The sequence below is a fragment of the Salmo trutta genome, chromosome 14, assembly GCF_901001165.1.
Source record: "Salmo trutta chromosome 14, fSalTru1.1, whole genome shotgun sequence".
In the NCBI taxonomy this organism is placed as follows: Eukaryota; Metazoa; Chordata; class Actinopteri; order Salmoniformes; family Salmonidae; genus Salmo; species Salmo trutta.
Window position 1 is genome coordinate 51,628,655 of NC_042970.1, and position 20,749 is coordinate 51,649,403.

At 42.5% G+C, this 20,749-nt stretch overlaps 2 protein-coding genes across 2 annotated transcripts in view; one reads left to right on the top strand and one right to left on the bottom strand.

Annotated features, from left to right (window-relative positions):
• Positions 1-265: 265 nt before the first annotated feature.
• Positions 266-20,749, bottom strand: part of LOC115208357 (alpha-1-syntrophin) — a 91,759-nt gene continuing 71,275 nt past the window's right edge. Inside the window, exon 8 of the mRNA XM_029776340.1 lies at positions 266-1,930. Coding sequence (XP_029632200.1) covers positions 1,838-1,930 — 93 coding nt within the window. The 3' untranslated portion in view covers positions 266-1,837. The remainder of the gene's footprint in view (positions 1,931-20,749) is intronic.
• Positions 14,394-16,902, top strand: LOC115208359 (cyclin-dependent kinase 5 activator 1). Its single transcript, XM_029776345.1, has 2 exons — positions 14,394-15,037; positions 15,329-16,902. The coding sequence occupies exon 2, from the start codon at positions 15,341-15,343 to the stop codon at positions 16,289-16,291; it is 951 nt and encodes a 316-aa protein (XP_029632205.1). The 5' UTR covers positions 14,394-15,037; positions 15,329-15,340; the 3' UTR covers positions 16,292-16,902.

Genomic DNA, 20,749 nt, shown 5'->3' on the forward strand with positions numbered 1-20,749 from the left:
ATATTAAAGGGCCCTTCACTTAACATAACAGGCTTAAATATCTGTGAAAAATGTCTACTTAAAATATCAAAGGGAAGCAAAACGTACACTATTCATGGGCTGACCCAGTTATACTTCAACTGCAGTACACTGAAGTTATTAGGAAAGCACTGCTTCCAAAATAACACAGTACACTGCAGTTACTGCACTTTTGGGGGCGGGACCCCTATTACATATGCAGCTTGTTAATCAAACTGATATCTAGAGATCTACCAACAAAACCCTGTAAAAGTTAACAATCAAAGTTTATTACACTTTTATATACAAACAACCCTGCAAGGCACACCTTTTGTTTAAATAAGAATATACAATAAATGTTTCTTATTGAAAGCAAACAAGTTTTAGTTTGAAATATATATTAATATAGGTTTGTTTAGCATTGTAGAGAGAAGGCCACGAGTAGTGAATAGTCTGTTGACACAAAGGAAATGGGGGCAATTGAACACATACATTGTCATGTAAACTATAGACCCCATTTCTGTTCATATTAAGTTGGTTTGATATCTGTAAATGCACACTCTTAACAAAAGGACTAACACTGTATAAAAACTGCATCATGAGTCCCCAACAAGCTTATATCTTTCAAATGCATCAGCGATTTTGGCTGTAGTTGTTAAGAAAAGAACATAATGTGTATTCAACTAGCTTTGTAAGGACTTAAAAAGGTTTACATATAACACAACTCAGTACCTGTAGCATATACTCTGATAACTCTTTTAATAGGAAACACTTTCAATGTATTCATTGATAATGTTATACCCAGAGCAAAATACATACATATATGTGTACTATATAGTTACATACACCTATATGGCTGGTTATACCTATGGGAGAACCATTCCATCAATCTTTCCTCAAACTGAAAATGATCTAGTTTTCAGGGACAACTTCCTAAATCAAAAGGGGTCGTAGTATGCACTCCATCAAAAGAAATGATAACGCGTCAAAATCTATAAATGCATAGTAATCTTACGCATAAAGTCCTTCCAGTTAGTTGGAGGGTGGAGCTTTTGTTAAGTGAAATTACAGTGGCAACAATCCGTTTGTTGTCTGTATCTAAATGTCTGGATTTAGGTGTTAAACTATATGTCAGAAAGCACATTTTAAGTTATCTTCATGTTGATATTGGTTACGGGAAACATTTATGAACCTACTAAAGAAATGCAGAGTCAAAAGGTTTTCCGCTGCACTCAAAATGTATCTGAATCAGTACTTGCAAAACTGCTCTAATAGCAGACATAAAATAATGTTTCTCAAAAAATGTTATGGCAAAACAGTAAACCCTCTGAATAGTTCAACACAATCAGTCAACAGTGCATGTAACAGTTTTAAATTGTGTAACTTTTTTTGAAGCCGTTGTAAAATCAATGGTGCCTGTTATAACCACTTGTAAGAGGTTATATCAACTGACTTATCACTTATGACAACGGACATGCTACGACCCATGAAACAATCAAATGTGATTCAAACATTTAGCCCCTTGAGCTTGGCAACAGTGCTATGTAGGCTGTCATAAGTGTACGTTTGGCTCTCGTAAGTTAATATCCTCTTAGGACAGATGTTGCTCTTACGACTGATAAGGACCTTTGAAAGCATCATTATTGCAGGTATATCTTCAATCCACTCGCTTTCCACTTTGATTCTGACCAACGGTGGCCCTTGGTAAGAGTTTGGTGAGGTTTGAAACAGAGCGGTGACATCATATCCTCTGCAGTGATGTCACATCCTCCTAACGTTAGTCATGGCTGCGTGTAAATACGCATGGGTGGTTCGGTGGTTTTTCAGGGTTAAAATGTTATCATGCTAACAAGCCTAGCCGCTTGACCTTAGCAGAGAGGAAGGAGTGGATGATGAACACCATGGTCTTGGGACAGGAGTGGAGGTCCAGTTGCTGCAGGAGAGGGAAGGGAGGGTAAGAGAGAGAAAGAAGGGGGGGGAGAGAAGTTGAAAAGTTGACTCTGTATTGAAATGTTTTTGGGGTTTGAAAATGGGGTTCAAATCTATTCCCTTTTTACACGTTTTGATTTAAGCACTTCTCAGTAGTTGGTATTCAGACTTACTTTATGCAGGTGCATAACAGGCTTTGCAGATGCAGCAACTTACGCACACTGAGTAAATTGAATTCAACCCCTGAAAACCCTCCCACTTGCTGATCAACAGATTTTCTCATGAAGTTTTCATTCAATAGGGTTCTCAGTACATGTATCTAAAGTCATCCCTTTAAATACGGTGTACCTTTAATTAGAATTTTCTCGAAAGACTTATAGAGGGGTTCAGAATAGGGATCAATGAAAGAAAACCACCCAAATACACATATATTCTAGGGATGCACGATCTATCGGTGAACTAGTTGAACGATGTCTAGTGTAACGCCGATGTTAAAAAACGATGTCAAAGCTACCGTGTGTAACCGATGTGAAATGGCTAGTTAGTTAGCGGGGGTGCGCGCTAATAGCGTTTCAATCGGTGACGTCACTCGCTCTGAGACTTGAAGTAGGGTTTCCCCTTGCGTTGCAAGGGCCGCGGCTTTTGTGGCGCGATGGGTAACGATGCTTCGGTGGGTGTCAGTTGTTGATGTGTGCAAGGGTCCCTGGTTCGAGCCCGGGTTGGGGTGAAGAGAGGGACGGAACCTACACTGTTACACGTGCATACCTATATAACATGATGTAATAACGCCACGTATAATGGCTACACGTGCAACACAGCATTCCTAACCTAGCTCACACAATGTCTGCTGTGTGGATCGAGCAGTCAACAAGTCGAGCAGTCATTTGAAAAAGTAAGACATTTTCAGCGAGACAACTCAAAGGCGAAATCCATTAAAGCCAAGATAATGGGATTCATTGCCCTTGACAATCAATCGTTCTCTGTCGTAGGTGATGTTGGCTTTCGCCGACACTACCAAGTGTGCTATTTTTCAGATGTTGCCTTACTGGAGTTACACAGTAATAGCGTCACTGCTATTAGCTTCACGACATACGACATATGGGGGAAAGAAAAAAAAGAAATATATATATATATAAAACTTAAATTAAAAAAATACATATGACATATGGAATGCCGTTTGGGTCTTTGTGTGTCAAAAAAAGATACAGTAGCGCTGACAAAGCTGTGCAAAAAAGTCTGCAAACAAGCAAACACCGGCCACGAACGATGTGTTTACAATTCCGCATTGGAAATAAAGCATAATTTGTTCAACCGCAACTTCTGGGGTAGCTAGCTTTAGGTTGGTTCCTAGCTCGCACCAATACAATCAACCTGAAAACAATGAGTAGAAACTGCAGTCATTTTCATTATTCTTAGCAATGATTTAGGAATCCTTGTGAGTAAGTATTAGCTAGGTTGCCACTTGTTGTTTGCCTTTTGAAATTGATCTCCAGTTCATGAAAATAAATAGCTAGCCAGCTACTTAAACCTGTTGCCAAAAGCTAACGTTATAAGCAGCCAGCTAGCTTCATCTGGCTAGTGACGCTCGACCAGAGCGGGTTATGTGTTGTGAAGCTAGCCACAATAAGGATTAGGCACAATAGTGGAATTTGCAGTCTGCCTTCAAAATAAATGTAAGTCATTGGTAGCGATGCAAATTAATAGAAATAGTCGAATTATGCCAAACTTTTATTCTGAAGGCTTACCGCAAAGTCCACTATTGTGGCTATCCTTATTATGGCTAGCTTCACATAGATGGGTCCAACCACCATAAATCAAATTTGTATTTGTATTTTTTATTTCACCTTTATTTAACCAGGTAGGCAAGTTGAGAACAAGTTCTCATTTACAATTGCGACCTGGCCAAGATAAAGCAAAGCAGTTCGACAACATACAACAACACAGAGTTACACATGGAGTAAAACAAACATACAGTCAATAATACAGTAGAAAAATAAGTCTATATACAATGTGAGCAAATAAGGTGAGATAAGGGAGGTAAAGGCAAAAAAGGCCATGGTGGCAAAGTAAATACAATATAGCACTGGAATGGTAGATTTGTAGTAGAAGAAAGTGCAAAGTAGAAATAAATAATGGGGTGCAAAGGAGCAAAATAAATAAAATAAATAAATACAGTAGGGGAAGAGGTAGTTGTTTGGGCTAAATTATAGATGGGCTATGTACAGGTGCAGTGATCTGTGAGCTGCTCTGACAGCTGGTGCTTAAAGCTAGTGAGGGAGATAAGTGTTTCCAGTTTCAGAGATTTTTGTAGTTCGTTCCAGTCATTGGCAGCAGAGAACTGGAAGGAGAGATGGCCAAAGGAGGAATTGGCTTTGGGGGTGACCAGAGACATATACCTGCTGGAGCGCGTGCTACAGGTGGGTGCTGCTATGGTGACCAGTGAGCAGAGATAAGGGGGGACTTTACCTAGCAGGGTCTTGTAGATGACCTGGAGCCAGTGGGTTTGGAGACGATTATGAAGCGAAGGCCAGCCAACGAGAGCGTACAGGTCACAGTGGTGGGTAGTATACGGGGCTTTGGTGATAAAACGGATGGCACTGTGATAGACTGCATCCAGTTTGTTGAGTAGGGTATTAGAGGCTATTTTGTAAATGACATCGCCGAAGTCGAGGATCGGTAGGATGGTCAGTTTTACGAGGGTATATTTGGCAGAATGAGTGAAGGATGCTTTGTTGCGAAATAGGAAGCCAATTCTAGGTTTAACTTTGGATTGGAGATGTTTGATGTGAGTCTGGAAGCAGAGTTTACAGTCTAATCAGATACCTAGGTATTTGTAGTTGTCCACATATTCTAAGTCAGAACCGTCCAGAGTAGTGATGCAGGACAGGCGGACAGGTGCAGGCAGCGATCGGTTGAAGAGCATGCATTTAGTTTGACTTGTATTTAGGAGCAGTTGGAGGCCACGGAAGGAGAGTTGTATGGCATTGAAGCTCGTCTGGAGGGTTGTTAACACAGTGTCCAAAGAAGGGCCAGAAGTATACAGAATGGTGTCGTCTGCGTAGAGGTGGATCAGAGACTCACCAGCAGCAAGAGCGACATCATTGATGTATACAGAGAAAAGAGTTGGCCCAAGAATTGAACCCTGTGGCACCCCCATAGAGTCTGCCAGAGGTCCGGACAACAGGCCCTCCGATTTGACACACTGAACTCTATCAGAGAAGTAGTTGGTGAACCAGGCGAGGCAATCATTTGAGAAACCAAGGCTGTCGAGTCTGCCGATAAGAATGTGGTGATTGACAGAGTCGAATGCTTTGGCCAGGTCAATGAATACGGCAGCACAGTATTGTTTCTTATCGATGGCGGTTACGATATCGTTTAGGACCTTGAGCGTGGCTGAGGTGCACCCATGACCAGCTCTGAAACCAGATTGCATAGCGGAGAAGGTGTGGTGGGATTCGAAATGGTCGGTAATCTGTTTGTTGACTTGGCTTTCGAAGACCTTAGAAAGGCAGGGTAGGATGGATATAGGTCTGTAGCAACTTGGGTCAAGAGTGTCCCCTCCTTTGAAGAGGGGGATGACAGCAGCTGCTTTCCAATCTATGGGAATCTCAGACGACACGAAAGAGAGGTTGAACAGGCTAGTAACAGGATTATTTAAGATGGTGAGGAAGGCATTTAAAAAAAATAACCAGGCATCCTCTACTGACGGGATGAGGTCAATATCCTTCCAGGATACCCGGGCCAGGTCGATTAGAAAGGCCTGCTCGCTGAAGTGTTTTAGTGAGTGCGTTTAACAGTGATGAGGGGTGGTCGTTTGACCGTGGACCCATTACGCATGCAGGCAATGAGGCAGTGATCGCTGAGATCCTGGTTGAAGACAGCAGAGTTTTATTTAGAGGGCAAGTTGGTCAGGTTGATAAGAGGGTGCCCATGGTTACAGATTTAGGGTTGTACCTGGTAGGTTCCTTGGTAATTTGTGTGAGATTGAGGGCATCTAGCTTAGATTGTAGGATGGCCGGGGTGTTAAGCATGTCCCAGTTTAGGTCACCTAACAGTACAAACTCTGAAGATAGATGGGGGCGATAAATTCACATATGGTGTCCAGGGCACAGCTGGGGGCTGAAGGGGGTCTATAACAAGCGGCAACGGTGAGAGACATATTTCTGGAAAGGTCAATTTTTTTAAGTAGAAGCTGAAATTGTTTGGGAACAGACCTGGATAGTATGACAGAACTGCTGCAGGCTAACTCCACCCCCTTTGGCAGTTCTATCTTGGCAGAAAATGTTATAGTTAGGAATGGAAATGGAAATTATTTTTGGTGGCCTTCCTAAGCCAGGATTCAGACACGGCTAGGACATCCGGGTTTGCAGAGTGTGCTAAAGCAGTGAATAAAACAAACTTAGGGAGGAGGCTTCTAATGTTAACATGCATGAAACCAATGCTTTTACGGTTACAGAAGTCAACAAATGAGAGCCTGGGGAATGGGAGTGATGCTGGGGGCTGCAGGGCCTGGGTTAACCTCTACATCACCAGAGGAACGACTGGATTTAACTAGGCAAGTGAGTAAAAAAAAAATCTTATTTACAATGACGGCCTGGACAACACCGGGCCAATTGTGTGCTGCCCTATGGGACTCCAATCACGGCCGGACGTGATACAGCCTGGATTTGAACCATGGACTGTAGTGATTCCTCTTGCACTGAGATGCAGTGCCTTAGACCGCTGCGTCCATGTGTGTGTGTTAACTATTTAACTGTACTAGAATGCTTAAAAGGCCGCTAAATTGTTTTATATCGGTTATTGGTATAGGTTTTTTGGCAAGGAAAATATCGGATATCGGTACCGGCCAAAAATGTCATATTGGTGCATCACTAGTATATTTGTCTCCTTTTCAGTACCAATCAGTCGATTTAAATATACTCTGATCTTGTATATTATTTAGGGTTAGGAAAGTATTCATGAATTTAAAAAAGATTTGGAGAGCCTTTATGCATGAAATATATTGGTGAATAAAAAAATACAGTGGTTTGATTTGTCCTGAAAGTTGCCATATTAAATTGTTTAATCCATGATATATTGGAAGGTGAGAAAAGTGTACAATAGGGGTTGATCAGTAGTCCTCTAAATCTATCCTAATTCTCACTAATCATGGAACTGTATGACAACTGTCCAGTCGTTGTGAAACGTGGGCCAGGCTACAGGATTAAACTGCTACTTATGGTCTGCATTAAATAATGAGTCAAATAGGTTACATGTTCCAAATTATTGCCCAACTTTTACTACGTTAGCCTAATATGATCCACTATTGCTAGCGATCCTCAGGAACAACCACACAAACATGACAGAGGAAAGAAAGGTGAACTAACCATGTAATGGAATGATGCAAAATGTAATGAACTAAGACTAAAATGACAGTTATAAATGTATGTTGGTATTACTGACGGTGGCTAACGATAGTGGCTAATATTTAACATGTAACAAATTGTTTAAAAAATACACTGAAAAGTCTGGGCATATAATTCTAGAAATCATAAATCAACTCGGTAGGTTTTGCACTATACTGTCATTTGCACATGGCTACAGAAGCCTAATAGCTTGGGTCTCCACATTTCATATCTGCAAGTTATAAGGCCAACATTTCATAAACTTCACTGTGGAAAAGGTGATATGTTGATATGCTTCAGTTTGCTGCCATGTGACTGGTTTCACATTTGTCTCCAGAGATCATAAGGTGAAATAAATATAAATCAATTGACATTTATATTTACAATCCCCTTATCCAAACGGCTTACTAATTTATATAGCTCTTATCAATAGCCCTTATCATTTTATAAATTACAGTGCATGGAGAATGCTTTTACTTCTATCGGGAAAAAGAAAGTAGATGTGGTTCCACTTGGAACCGACAGGTTGCTCAACCTTATTCATCATTTCATTGTGCGTTAAGGTGGTGGAATTATGAGGGAAGGTCAGAATACGGCGTATCTGTAGACAAACCTCTGCCATACCTTCACTTATTTGATATCCAAACCAAACTAATAGCGGGTGAATGGCATGCTATTTTCTTACTTAAGTTCAAGCTCAGAATTCGCATAGAGAGAAAGGTGCATAAAAAGGGAATTACGTTCCCTTTACGCACACTTAACTCGGGTTGGAATTAGCATCCGTGTGAACAAGAGAAGGAAACCAACAGCAAAGGAGAGAGAGAGATGGAGAGAGAAAATGACAGGGAGAGATGGGGAGGGAGGGAGAGAGAGGTGGTATGGTGGACTGAGGTAAGGTAGGAGGTGTAGGATGGCAGTAACCTGAGCCGGGCACACTCTTTGTTATTCTAAGGAGGCTCTTTGTGATGTGTTGATATCCCTGACATGATATTGTAGCAAAATAACACAGCTGATGGCTTTAATTAACCTCTCTAGGGTAGGGGGCAGTATTTGCACGGCCGGATAAAAAACGTACCCGATTTAATCTGGTTATTACTACTGCCCAGAAACTAGAATATGCATATAATTGTTTGATTTGGATAGAAAACACCCTAAAGTTTCTAAAACTGTTTGAATGGTGTCTGTGAGTATAACAGAACTCATATGGCAGGCAAAAACCTGAGAAGATTCCTTACAGGAAGTGCCCTCTCTGACCATTTCTTGGCGTTCTACACTCTCTTTTTTGAAAACTGAGGATCTCTGCTGTAACGTGACACTTCCTACGGCTCCCATAGGCTCTCAGAAGGCGGCAGAACGTTGAATGATGACTTTGCAGCCCATTGCTGAAAAACATTAGCGCATTTGGATAGTGGTCGATCAGAGAACAATGAGACTGGGGGCGCATGCACGAGACGACTCCATGTTTTTATTTTTTCGTCTTTGAATGAAAACAGGGTTTCCCGGTCGGAATATTATTGCTTTTTTACGAGAAAAATCGCATAAAATGTATTTTAAACAGCGGTTGACATGCTTCGAAGTACGGTAATGGAATATTTAGACGTTTTTTGTCACGAAACGCGTCGGGCGCGTCACCCTTCGTCACCCTTCGGATAGTGTCTTGAACGCACGAACAAAACAGAGGATAATTGAACATAACTATGGATTATTTTGAACCAAACCAACATTTGTTATTGAAGTAGAAGTCCTGGGAGTGCATTCTGACGAAGAACAGCAAAGGTAATCCAATTTTTCTTATAGTAAATCTGAGTTTGGTGAGTGCCAAACTTGGTGGGTGTCAAAATAGCTAGCCCGTGATGGCGAGCTATCTACTCAGAATATTGCAAAATGTGCTTTTGCCGAAAAGCTATTTTAAAATCGGACATAGTGATTGCATAAAGGAGTTCTGTATGTATAATTCTTAAAGTAATTGTTATGTTTTTTGTGAACGTTTATTGTGAGTAATTTAGTAAATTCACCGGAAGTTTGCGGTGGGTATACTAGTTCTGAACGTCACATGCTAATGTAAAAAGCTGGTTTTTGATATAAATATGAACTTGATTGAACAAAACATGCATGTATTGTATAACATAATGTCCTAGGAGTGTCATCTGATGAAGATCATCAAAGGTTAGTGCTGCATTTAGCTGTGGTTTGGGTTTATGTGACATTATATGCTAGCTTGAAAAATGGGTGTCTGATTATTTCTGGCTGGGTACTCTGCTGACATAATCTAATGTTTTGCTTTCGTTATAAAGCCTTTTTAAAATCGGACAGTGTGGTTAGATTAACGAGAGTCTTGTCTTTAAAATGGTGTAAAATAGTTATATGTTTGAGAAATTGAAGTAATAGCATTTCTAAGGTATTTGAATATCGCGCCACGGGATTCCACTGGCTGTTGAGTAGGTGGGACGATTTCGTCCCACATACCCTAGAGAGGTTAAAGAGAGAGCAGGAACCCAGACTTTATCAAATAAAGTGGAATTACAGACATGGTCATCCTACACGAAACATGGTATAGAGGAGAGTGAGCCACTGGTTGCCCTCTAGGTTACAGAGAGCTGGAGGTTCCATCCACCACACAACCAGGTGTGAAACAGGGAAGAGACTCTGGGGGTATGATAATTTTGTATAGATCAGACCTAACCCACTCTATTAAATTAGTCAAAACAGGAACATTTTACATCTGCCTAGAAATTAATAGGGAAAAATGTCCTCATGTGTGCTACCTATACGCCAATGGAATCCCCATACTTTAACTTCATTAGGGTAGGGGGCACCATTTTCACCTCCGGATGAAAAGCGTGCACAAAGTAAACTGTCTGCTACTCAGGCCCAGAAGCTAGGATATGCATACAATTAGTATTTCCCTCATTAAAATGCAAATCATTTTATAACATTTTTTACATGCTTTTTTCAGGATTTTTTTGTTGTTATTCTGTCTCTCACTGTTCAAATAAACCTACCATTAAAATTATAGACTGATCATTTCTTTGTCAGTGGGCAAACGTACAAAATCAGCAGGGGATCAAATACTTTTTTCCCTAACTGTAAGTGATTAATTTTATTGCTATTTCTGACTTTCGTGACTAATCTACTTGGCTGGTAACTGTACTTAATGTTTTGTGTGCTGAGCGCTGTCCTCAGATTATTGCATGGTTTGCTTTCGCCGTAAAGCCTTTTTGAAATCTGACACGGCGGCTGGATTAACAAGAAGTTAAGCTTTATTTTGATGTATAACACATATATTTTCAAGAATGTTAAATTTTTGAATTGAGTATTTTTGAATTTCGCGCTCTGCAATTTCACTGGATGTTGGCCAGGTGGGACGGTAGCGTCCCACACCCCCTAGAGAGGTTAACGATGACAGCTTCTCCATCCTAGAGGGGGAGATCAACCATTTCCAGGCCCAGGAACATGTACTAGTCTGTGGTGACCTAAATGCCAGAACTGGACAAGAACCTGATACTCTTAGCACACAGGGGGACAAACACCTACCTGGAGGTGACAGCATTCCCTTCCAAATATGCCCTTCTAGACACAACTATGACAAAACAACCAACAAAAATGGGTGTTAACTCCTGCAGCTCTGTCGCATGCTGGGTCTGTACATAGTCAATGGTAGGCTTCGAGGGGACTTTTATGGTAGGTACACCTACAGCTCATCCCTTGGCAGTAGTCCTGCAGATTACTTTATCACTGATATCAACCCAGAATCTCTCAGAGCGTTCGCAGTCAGCCCACTGACACCCCTATCAGATCACAGTCTACTTGAACAGAGCAGTACTCAAATCATGAGGCATCAAAGCCAAAGGAACTACATAATATTAAGAAATGCTATAGATGGAAGGAAACCTACCAAAAAAACAATTAGGCAAGAACAAATTCAATCCATTTTAGACAACTTCCTGGACAAAACGTTTCACTGTAATAGTGAAGGTGTAAACTTGGCAGTAGAAAACCTAATCAGTATATTTGACCTCTCAGCTTCCCTATCAAATCTAAAAATGTCAAGCAGACAGCCTAAGAAAACGAACAACAATGACAAATGGTTTGATGAAGAATGCAAAAAACTAAGAAAGAAATTGAGAAAGGTATCCAACCAAAAACATAGAGACCCAGAAAACCTGAGGAACGGGAAAAAAAGGAAAATCAGCTCAATGTCATTGAAGAATACACAGAATCTAACCACTTCTGGGAAAATTGGAACACACTAAACAAACAACAACACGAAGAGTTATCTACCCAAAACGGAGATGTATGGATAAACCACTTCTCCAATATTTTTGGCTCTATCACAAAGAACAAACAGCAAAAACATATACAGTTGAAGTCGGAAGTTTACATACACTTAGGTTGGAGTCATTAAAACTCTTTTTTTCAACCACTCTATAACTTTCTTGTTAACAAACTACAGTCATCTACTTTGTGCATGACACAAATCCTTTTTCCAACAATTGTTTACAGACAGGTTATTTCACTTATAATTCACTGTATTTTCACTTATAATTCACTTATAATTCACAAATCCAGTGGGTCAGAAGCTTACATACGCTAAGTTGACTGTGCCTTTAAACAGCTTGGAAAATTCAAGAAAATTAGTTCAGAAGCTTCTGATTGACATCATTTGAGTCAATCGGAGGTGTACCTGTGGATGTATTTCAAGGCCTGCCTTCAAACTCGGTGCCTTGACACCGAGTTTGACATCATGGGAAAATCTAAAGAAATCAGTCACGACCTCAGAAAAAAAATTGTAGACCTCCACAAGTCTGGTTCATACTGCTCAGGGATGAGACGTGTTCTGTCTCCTAGAGATGAACGTACTTTGGTGTGAAAAGTGCAAATCAATCCCAGAACAACAGCAAAGGACCTTGTGAAGATGCTGGAGGAAACAGGCACAAAAGTATCTATATCCACAGTAAAACGAGTCCTATATCGACATAACCTGAAAGGCCGCTCAGCAAGGAAGAAGCCACTGCTCAAAAACCGCCATAAAAAAGCCAGACTACGGTTTGCAACTGCACATGGGGACAAAGATCGTACTTTTTGGAGAAATGTCCTCTGGTCTGATGAAACAAAAATAGAACTGTTTGGCCATCATGACCATCGTTATGTTTGGAGGAAAAAGGGGGAGGCTTGCCAGCCGAAGAACACCATCCCAACCGTGAAGCAACTATGATCAATTTATTTTTTGTAACTATAACTGGCGCCGACAAAGATGGTCGCCTCGCTTCGAGTGCTTAGGAAACTATGGAGTATTTTGTTTTTTATGTATTATTTCTTACATTGTTGCCCCAGGAAATCTTAAGTCTTATTACATACAGCCGGGAAGAACTATTGGATATAAGAGCAACGTCAACTTACCAACATTACGACCGGAATACAACTTTCCCGACGCGGATCATCTGTTCGGACCACCACCCAGGACAATGGATCTAATACCAGTAGCCGACCCAAAACAACGGCGCCACAGAAGGTGCAGACGGAGCGGCCCCCTGGTCAGGCTCCGTAGACGTGCATATTGCTCACCGCTCCCGAGTATACTACTCGCCAATGTCCAGTCTCTTGACTACAAGGTAGACGAAATTCGAGCAAGGGTTGCCTTCCAGAGAGATATCAGAGATTGTAACATTCTCTGTTTCACGGAAACATGACTCTCTGTTGTCAGAATCGGTTCAGCCACCGGGCTTCTCCATGCATCGCGCCGACAGAGATAAACACCTCTCTGGGAAGAGGAAGGGCGGGGGTGTATGCTTTATGATTAACGACTCATGAGGTAATCATAACAACATACAGGAACTCAAGTCCTTCTGCTCACCCGACCTAGAATTCCTTACAATCAAAGGCCGGCCATTTTACCTACCAAGAGAATTCTCGGCAGTTATAGTCACAGCTGTGCACATTCCCCCTCAAGCGAACACCAAGACGGCACTCAAGGAACTTCACTGAACTCTTTGTAAACTGGAAACTATACATCCGGAGGCTGCATTTATTGTAGCTGGGGATTTTAACAAAGCAAATTTGAGATCAATGCTACCTAAATTCTATCAGCATATTGATCGCCCATTACATTTACATTTTAGTCATTTAGCAGACGCTCTTATCCAGAGCAACTTACAGTAGTGAATGCATACATTTCATACATTTTTTTTTTTTTTCCTGTGCTGGCCCCCCGTGGGAATCGAACCCACAATCCTGGCATTGCAAACACCATGCTCTACCAACTGAGCTACAGGGAAGGCTACTGTAGTTATTTATCTTGCTCCTTTGCACCCCAGTATCTCTACTTGCACATTCATCTTCTGCACATCTACCATTCCAGTGTTTAATTGCTATATTGTAATTACTTCCCCACCATAGCCTATTTATTGTCTTAACTTACCTCATTTGCACTCACTGTAAATAGACTTTCTGTTTTCTTTTGTTCTACTGTATTATTGACTGTATGTTTTGTTTATTCCATGTGTAACTCTGTGTTGTTGTATGTATTGAATTGCTACGCTTTATCTTGGCCAGGTCGCAGTTGCAAATGAGAACTTGTTCTCAACTAGCCTACCTGGTTAAATAAAAAAATAAAAAAATGAACGCAAGAGAAGTGACACAATTTCACCTGGTTAATATTGCCTGCTATCCTGGATTTCTTTTAGCTAAAAGAATAATACTGGTTTCCAAATTGCATTTCAGTTAAGCTTCAGTGGTTATGCATGTTGAGTTCTTGTTCATGGGAGAGGGGAAGATGTAGTAGGATGTCCCTTGGGGGTATCCGTATCTATGTATGACATGCGAGGGTTAGGTTCGTGAACATGCTGGAGCTAGAACCTCGTTGTCGTGCGTCCTTATTTTTAGATAATATTACAGGGAGGTACTTGAATATTCAAACCGAGCTTAGTCTAGTATTGGATCAACTGTTGTATGATTTTTTTATTTCTTAAAAATAACAAACGTTTGAATGAAGTTGTATAAGCTTTTACTTGAGCTACTGCTGGTTCTTTTGTTGCGTTTTTGCTGGTTCTTTTGTTGCTGGTTCTTTTGTTGCATGAAAAGGCAATTTAGCCTACTTTTATAGCGCATTTTAAGCTAGCCCTCCAGTCAGTCCTGACATAGAAGTAGGCCTGTATGCTCCCCACTTCAAATAGCGATTATAGGCGCGCACCTATTCGACCCCAGGCTAAATGCGCATTATTGGAGTAGATTGCTAAAGTGAAATTACTAACGCAAAATGTAGGGGGAATAAGAGTCTGATGGTGAACGAGATAAACGGGAACCTGACAGAGCTGCCAATATAATTTGACAGACCATTGAGATCCATGCAAAACACTCGCCAGATACATGTTATTCAGCCATTGAGGCCAGAAATGTAACGCTGTGACGTAGAAGTCACTCAGAGGTTATTTCGTTTTCAATTTATTGAGCTAGGCTATAGCAAATATGAGGCAAATTCTATCATGGCGAACATCAGACTTTATTTATTTATTTTTGCCAACATCAAACTTAATCTTTCACAAAATCGCCTCTATGACGTACTTCTTTATTACGACGTGGAAACTCGATTTCAGAACCTTGGACAATTCTGATGTTCACAACCATAACAGCCTTGAACTCAAAGCACTGGACAACCCGTCTTTACCTTTCAATTAACAAAGAAAATATTGAAATATCTTTATAATTTCTCACATATCAACTTGAAATCAGTGAGTACTATTTTTGTTTTGCTTTGGAATGTTATATTGCTCATGTTTATGAATACATAACACTAATGTCTATGCTTAATACTGTGATTTAGAATCTGTCCCAAATGGAACCCTGTTTCCTATATAAAGCACTGCTTTTGACCAGACCCCTTTGGGCCATGGTTAAAACCAGTGCACTTTATAGGGAATAGGTTGCCATTTCAAAGACAGCCAGAGCTGAGCTAGCCTGGCCTACTGAACTGATGCCATGCATTTCATTTTGCCAATATTGAAGCATTTTATTTTCCACAGGCACTATTGACCATGGGATCCGCAATGTCTATCTCGCTCCGCGAGAAGGCAGTCCTCTTCAAAGATGGGCCGGACACTGTGGGCCACTTGATGGAAGTCCAGACCGGTAAGAGCACAAAAGACAAGACTCTGAAGCGCTACTCGCCATGGAGGCGGATTGTGAAGAAGAAGAGCTCCAAGAAGGAGCAGGCTCACGAGAACACCAACCAAAACAACATTATCCATCTGAGTAATGAGAACCTGGAGAAGTCTCAGTCCTTCTCCAACCTGTCCTCCCTCACCCTGGAGAAGTCTCAGTCCTGCGACAAGCTGTCAACCCAGGACCAGAGCACTCCAGCCATCTCCAACAACGCCGCCTCGTCGGTCGAGAAGGCCCCCATATCCAACTCAAACACGGCCCCCGACACGCCCCAGATGGTGACCGTCCAGGACCTCGACACGCCCAGGAGGCTGGTGATGGTCCATGCTACAACCGGCGAGCTGCTGCGCTGCCTGGGTGAGTTCCTGTGCCGGCGCTGCCACCGGCTCCAGGATATGTCTTCCATGGACCCGGTGCTTTGGCTGCGGGTGGTGGACCGTTATCTGCTGGACAACTGCTATCAGAACCAGAGCTGCATCAATCCGGCCGCTGTGGTCTTCCTCTACATGCTGTGCCGCGAGGCGGTTTCCTCCGAGGTGGCCACCTTGCACGAGCTGCATGCCGTGCTGCTCACCTGCCTCTACACGACCTGCTCCTACATGGGCAACGAGATCGCCTACCCTCTGAAACCCTTCCTGGTAGACACCTGCGGGCAGACCTTCTGGATCCGCTGCATGACCATCACCAAGCTGATGAGTGTCAAGATGCTCCAGATGAACACAGACCCTAACTTCTTCTCCCAGGTGTTTGCTGACCTGAAGAACGAGAGCCAGAAGGAGGAGAAGAAGAGCCGCCTGCTCAGCGGTGTGTACAGCACTCAGTGAGGGACCTAGGGTATAGGGGCCAGGGGAGGGTGAGGGCCTACTCCAGTCTGACATTTTAAAATGGAAGGGAGGAGGATTGGTTGAGGGAGTGGGAAGAGTGTGAGCTTTGATGGGAAAATATGATTTATAGATTTTAAGGGTTAATATGAGGGTTAATTTGGCTTGAAAGAGAACACAAATCGGTAGCTATGAATGTGTTGAGGACTGAGGCTTGAGCTTACCATCTACAGTACCAGCTGACTGTCTGATGTGTGCACTGCCTACCACGGGAGGGTTGGAGGCACCCTTGAGTGACTGGGCTAGTGCTCATATCACACTGAGGCTGCAGCCCACCAGCCTACTGTTCTGACTGTGGGAGATGTGCACTTCCTACCACGGGAGGGAAGGAGGCACCCTTGTGTGAGTGGACTAGTGCTCTGATCATGGTGCTCTGATCATGGTTGAACAGACAACCTGCAAACCTGGCGCTTTAGTGAACACCAATGTTCCCCCACAGCAAGCACGGGACAGTTCTGGGGGACAGGGGTTCGTTTGAGGACCATTGGTTGTGATGAATTTGAACGAACAGTGTGACTGTTTTGAAATAAAATGCTAATAATTTCTTAAAAACATCACGTGTCATTTTACAAATATATATTTTCCAGGTCATTTTGAGATCTTGGTGGAGATAATACTTGACAAGTGGTGGAAAAAGAACCCAATTGTCATACTTGAGTAAAAGTAAAGATACTTTATAGAAAATGACTCAAGTAAAAGTGAAAGTCATCCAGTAAAATATTACTTGAGTAAAAGTAAAGATACTTAATAGAAAATGACTCATGTAAAAGTGAAAGTCACCCAGTAAAATACTACTTGAGTAAAAGTAAAGATACTTAATAGAAAATGACTCAAGTAAAAGTGAGTCATCCAGTAAAATATTACTTGAGTAAAAGTAAAGATACTTAATAGAAAATGACTAATGTAAAAGTGAAAGTTACCCAGTAAAATTCAACTTGAGTAAAAGTAAAGATACTTAAAATAAAATTACTGAAGTAACAGTGAATGTCACCCAGTAAAATATTACTTGAGTAAAAGTCTAAAGGTACAGTGAGGGGAAAAAGTATCTGATCCCCTGCTGATTCTGCACATCTGTACACCGACAAAGAACCGATCAGTCCACAATCCCAATGGTAGGCCCACCTGAACAGTGAGAGACAGAACAACAACAAAGAAATCCAGAAAAACACATGTCAAAAATGTTAGAAAATGACTTGCATTTTAATGTAGGAAATAAGCATTTGACCCCTCTGCAAAACATGACTTAGTACTTGGTGGCAAAACCCTTGATGGCAATCACAGAGGTCAGATGTTTCTTGTAGTTGGCCACCAGGTTTGCACACATCTCAGGAGGGATTTTGTCCCACTCCTCTTTGGAGATCTTCTCCAAGTTATTAAGGTTTCGAGGCTGACGTTTGGCAACTCGAACCTTCAGCTCCCTCCACAGATTTTCTATGGTATTAATGTCTGGAGACTGGCTAGGCCACTCCAGGACCTTAATGTGCTTCTTCTTGACCACTCCTTTGTTGCCTTGGCCGTGTGTTTTGGGTCATTGTCATGCTGGAATACCCATCCACGACCCATTTTCAATGCCCTGGCTGAGGGAAGGAGGTTCTCACCCAAGATTTGACGGTACATGGCCCCGTCCATCGTCCCTTTGATGCATTGAAGTTGTTCTGTCCCCTTAGCAGAAAAACACCCCCAAAGCAAAATGTTTCCACCTCCATGTTTGACGGTGGGGATGGTGTTCTTGGGGTCATAGGCAGCATTCCTCCTCCTCCAAACACGCCGAGTTGAGTTGATGCCAAAGAGCTCCATTTTGGTCTCATCTGACCACAACACTTTCACCCAGTTGTCCTCTGAATCATTCAGATGTTCATTGGCAAACTTCAGACGGGCATGTATGTGTGCTTTCTTGAGCAGGGGGACCTTGCGGGCGCTGCAGGATTTCAGTCCTTCACGGCGTAGTGTGTTACCAATTGTTTTCTTGGTGACTATGGTCCCAGCTGCCTTGAGATCATTGACAAGATCCTCAAGTGTAGTTCTGGGCTGATTCCTCACCGTTCTCATGATCATTGCAACTCCACGAGGTGAGATCTTGCATGGAGCCCCAGGCCGAGGGAGATTGACAGTTCTTTTGTGTTTCTTCCATTTGCGAATAATCACACCAACTGTTGTCACCTTCTCACCAAGCTTCTTGGCGATGGTCTTGTAGCCCATTCCAGCCTTGTGTAGGTCTACAATCTTGTCCCTGACATCCTTGGAGAGCTCTTTGGTCTTGGCTATGGTGGAGAGTTTGGAATCTGATTGATTGATTGCTTCTGTGGACAGGTGTCTTTTATACAGGCAACAAAATGAGACCAGGAGCACTCCCTTTAAGAGTGTGCTGCTAATCTCAGCTCGTTACCTGTATAAAAGACATCTGGGAGCCAGAAATCTTTCTGATTGAGAGGGGGTCAAATACTTATTTCCCTCATCAAAATGCAAATCAATTTCTAACATCCTTGACATGCGTTTTTTCTGATCCTCTGTTGTTGTTATTCTGTCTCTCACCGCCCATACAAACCCACCATCAAAACTATAGACCGACCACCTCCCCGTCAGTGGACAAATGCACAAAATCAGCAAGGGATCAAACACTTATTTCTCCTCACTGTATATGGTTTTACATGTACTTAAGTATCAAAAGTGAAAGCAAAGGATATATATCAATTTCCTTATATTACACAGATGTTCTTGTTTATATTTATTTACGGAAAGCCAGGGGCACAGTCTAACAATATTTTACAAACCAGATCAGAAGCATTAGGGATGAGTTCTCTTAATAAGTGTATCAATTTGACCGTTTTGCTGTCCTGCCTGAGCATTCGAAATGTAACACACGACACGCAGGGCTAATACTCTCGACCACTGCTACTCTAACTTCTGTGATGCATACAAAGCCCTACCCCAACCTCCCTTCGGCAAATTTGACCACGACGCCATCTTGCTCGTACCGTCTTATAGGCAGAAACTCAAACAGGATGTATCAGTGACGAGAACCATTCAACGCTGGTCTGACCAATCGGAAGACATGCTTCAAGATTGTTTTGATCACACAGACTGGAATATGTTCTGGTCATCCTCAGAGAACAACACTGACCTATACTCTGACTCGGTGAGTGCGTTTCTAATGAAGTGCATTGGAGATGTTGTACCCACCGTGACTATTTAAACCTACCTATACCCCCCCCCCCCTTCTCCATGGCTGACGTGAGTAAAACATTTAAACGTGTTTACCCTCGCAAGGCTGCTGGCCCAGACAGCATCCCTAGCCGCGTCCTCAAAGCATGCGCAGACCAGCTGGCTGGTGTGTTTACGGACATATTCAATCGCTCCCTATCCCAGTCTGTGTCCCCACATGGTTCAAGATGGCTACCATTGTTCCTGTACCCAAGAAGGCAAAGATTACTGAACTAAATGACTACCGCCCCGTAGCACTCACTTCTGTCATCATGAAGTGCTTTGAGAGGCTAGTCAAGGATCATATCACCGCCACCTTACCGGCCACCCTAGGCCAACTTCAGTTTGCATACCACCCCAACAGGTCCACAGATGACGCAATGGCCATCACACTGCACACTGCTCTATACCATCTGGATAAAAATAATACCTATGTAAGAATGCTGTTCATTGACTACAGCTCAGCATTCAACACCATAGTACCCTCCAAGCTCATCATCAAGCTGGTGGCCCTGGGTCTCAACCCCGCCCTGTGCAACTGAGTCCTGGACTTTCTGACTGGTTGCCCCCAGGTGGTGAAGGTAGGAAACATCATCTCCACTTCGCTGACCCTCAACACTGGGGCCCCACAAGGGTGTGTGCTCAGCCCTCTCCTGTACTCCCTGTTAACCTATGACTGCGTAGCCATGCATGCCTCCAACTCAATCATCAAGTTTGCAGACGACACAACAGTAGTGGGCTTGATCACCAACAACGACAAGATAGCCTACAGGGAGGAGGTGAGGGCACTCAGAGTGTGGTGTCAGGAAAACAAGCTCTCACTCAACGTCAACAAAACAAAGGAGATGATTGTGGACTTCAGGAAACAGCAGAGGGAGCACCCCCCTATCCACATCAAAGGGACAGCAGTGGAGAAGGTGGAAAGTTTTAAATTCCTGGGCGTACACCTCACAGACAAACTGAAATGGTCCACCCACACAGACAGTGTGGTGAAGAAGGCACAACAGCGCCTCTTCAACCTCAGGAGGCTGAAGAAATTTGGCTTGTCACCCAAAAACACTCACAAACTTTTACAGATGCACAATCGAGAGCATCCTGTCGGGCTGTATCACAGCCTGGTACGGCAACTGCACCGCCCTCAACCGCAAGGCTCTCCAGAGGGTAGTGCGGTCGGCACAACATATCACTGGGGGCAAATTA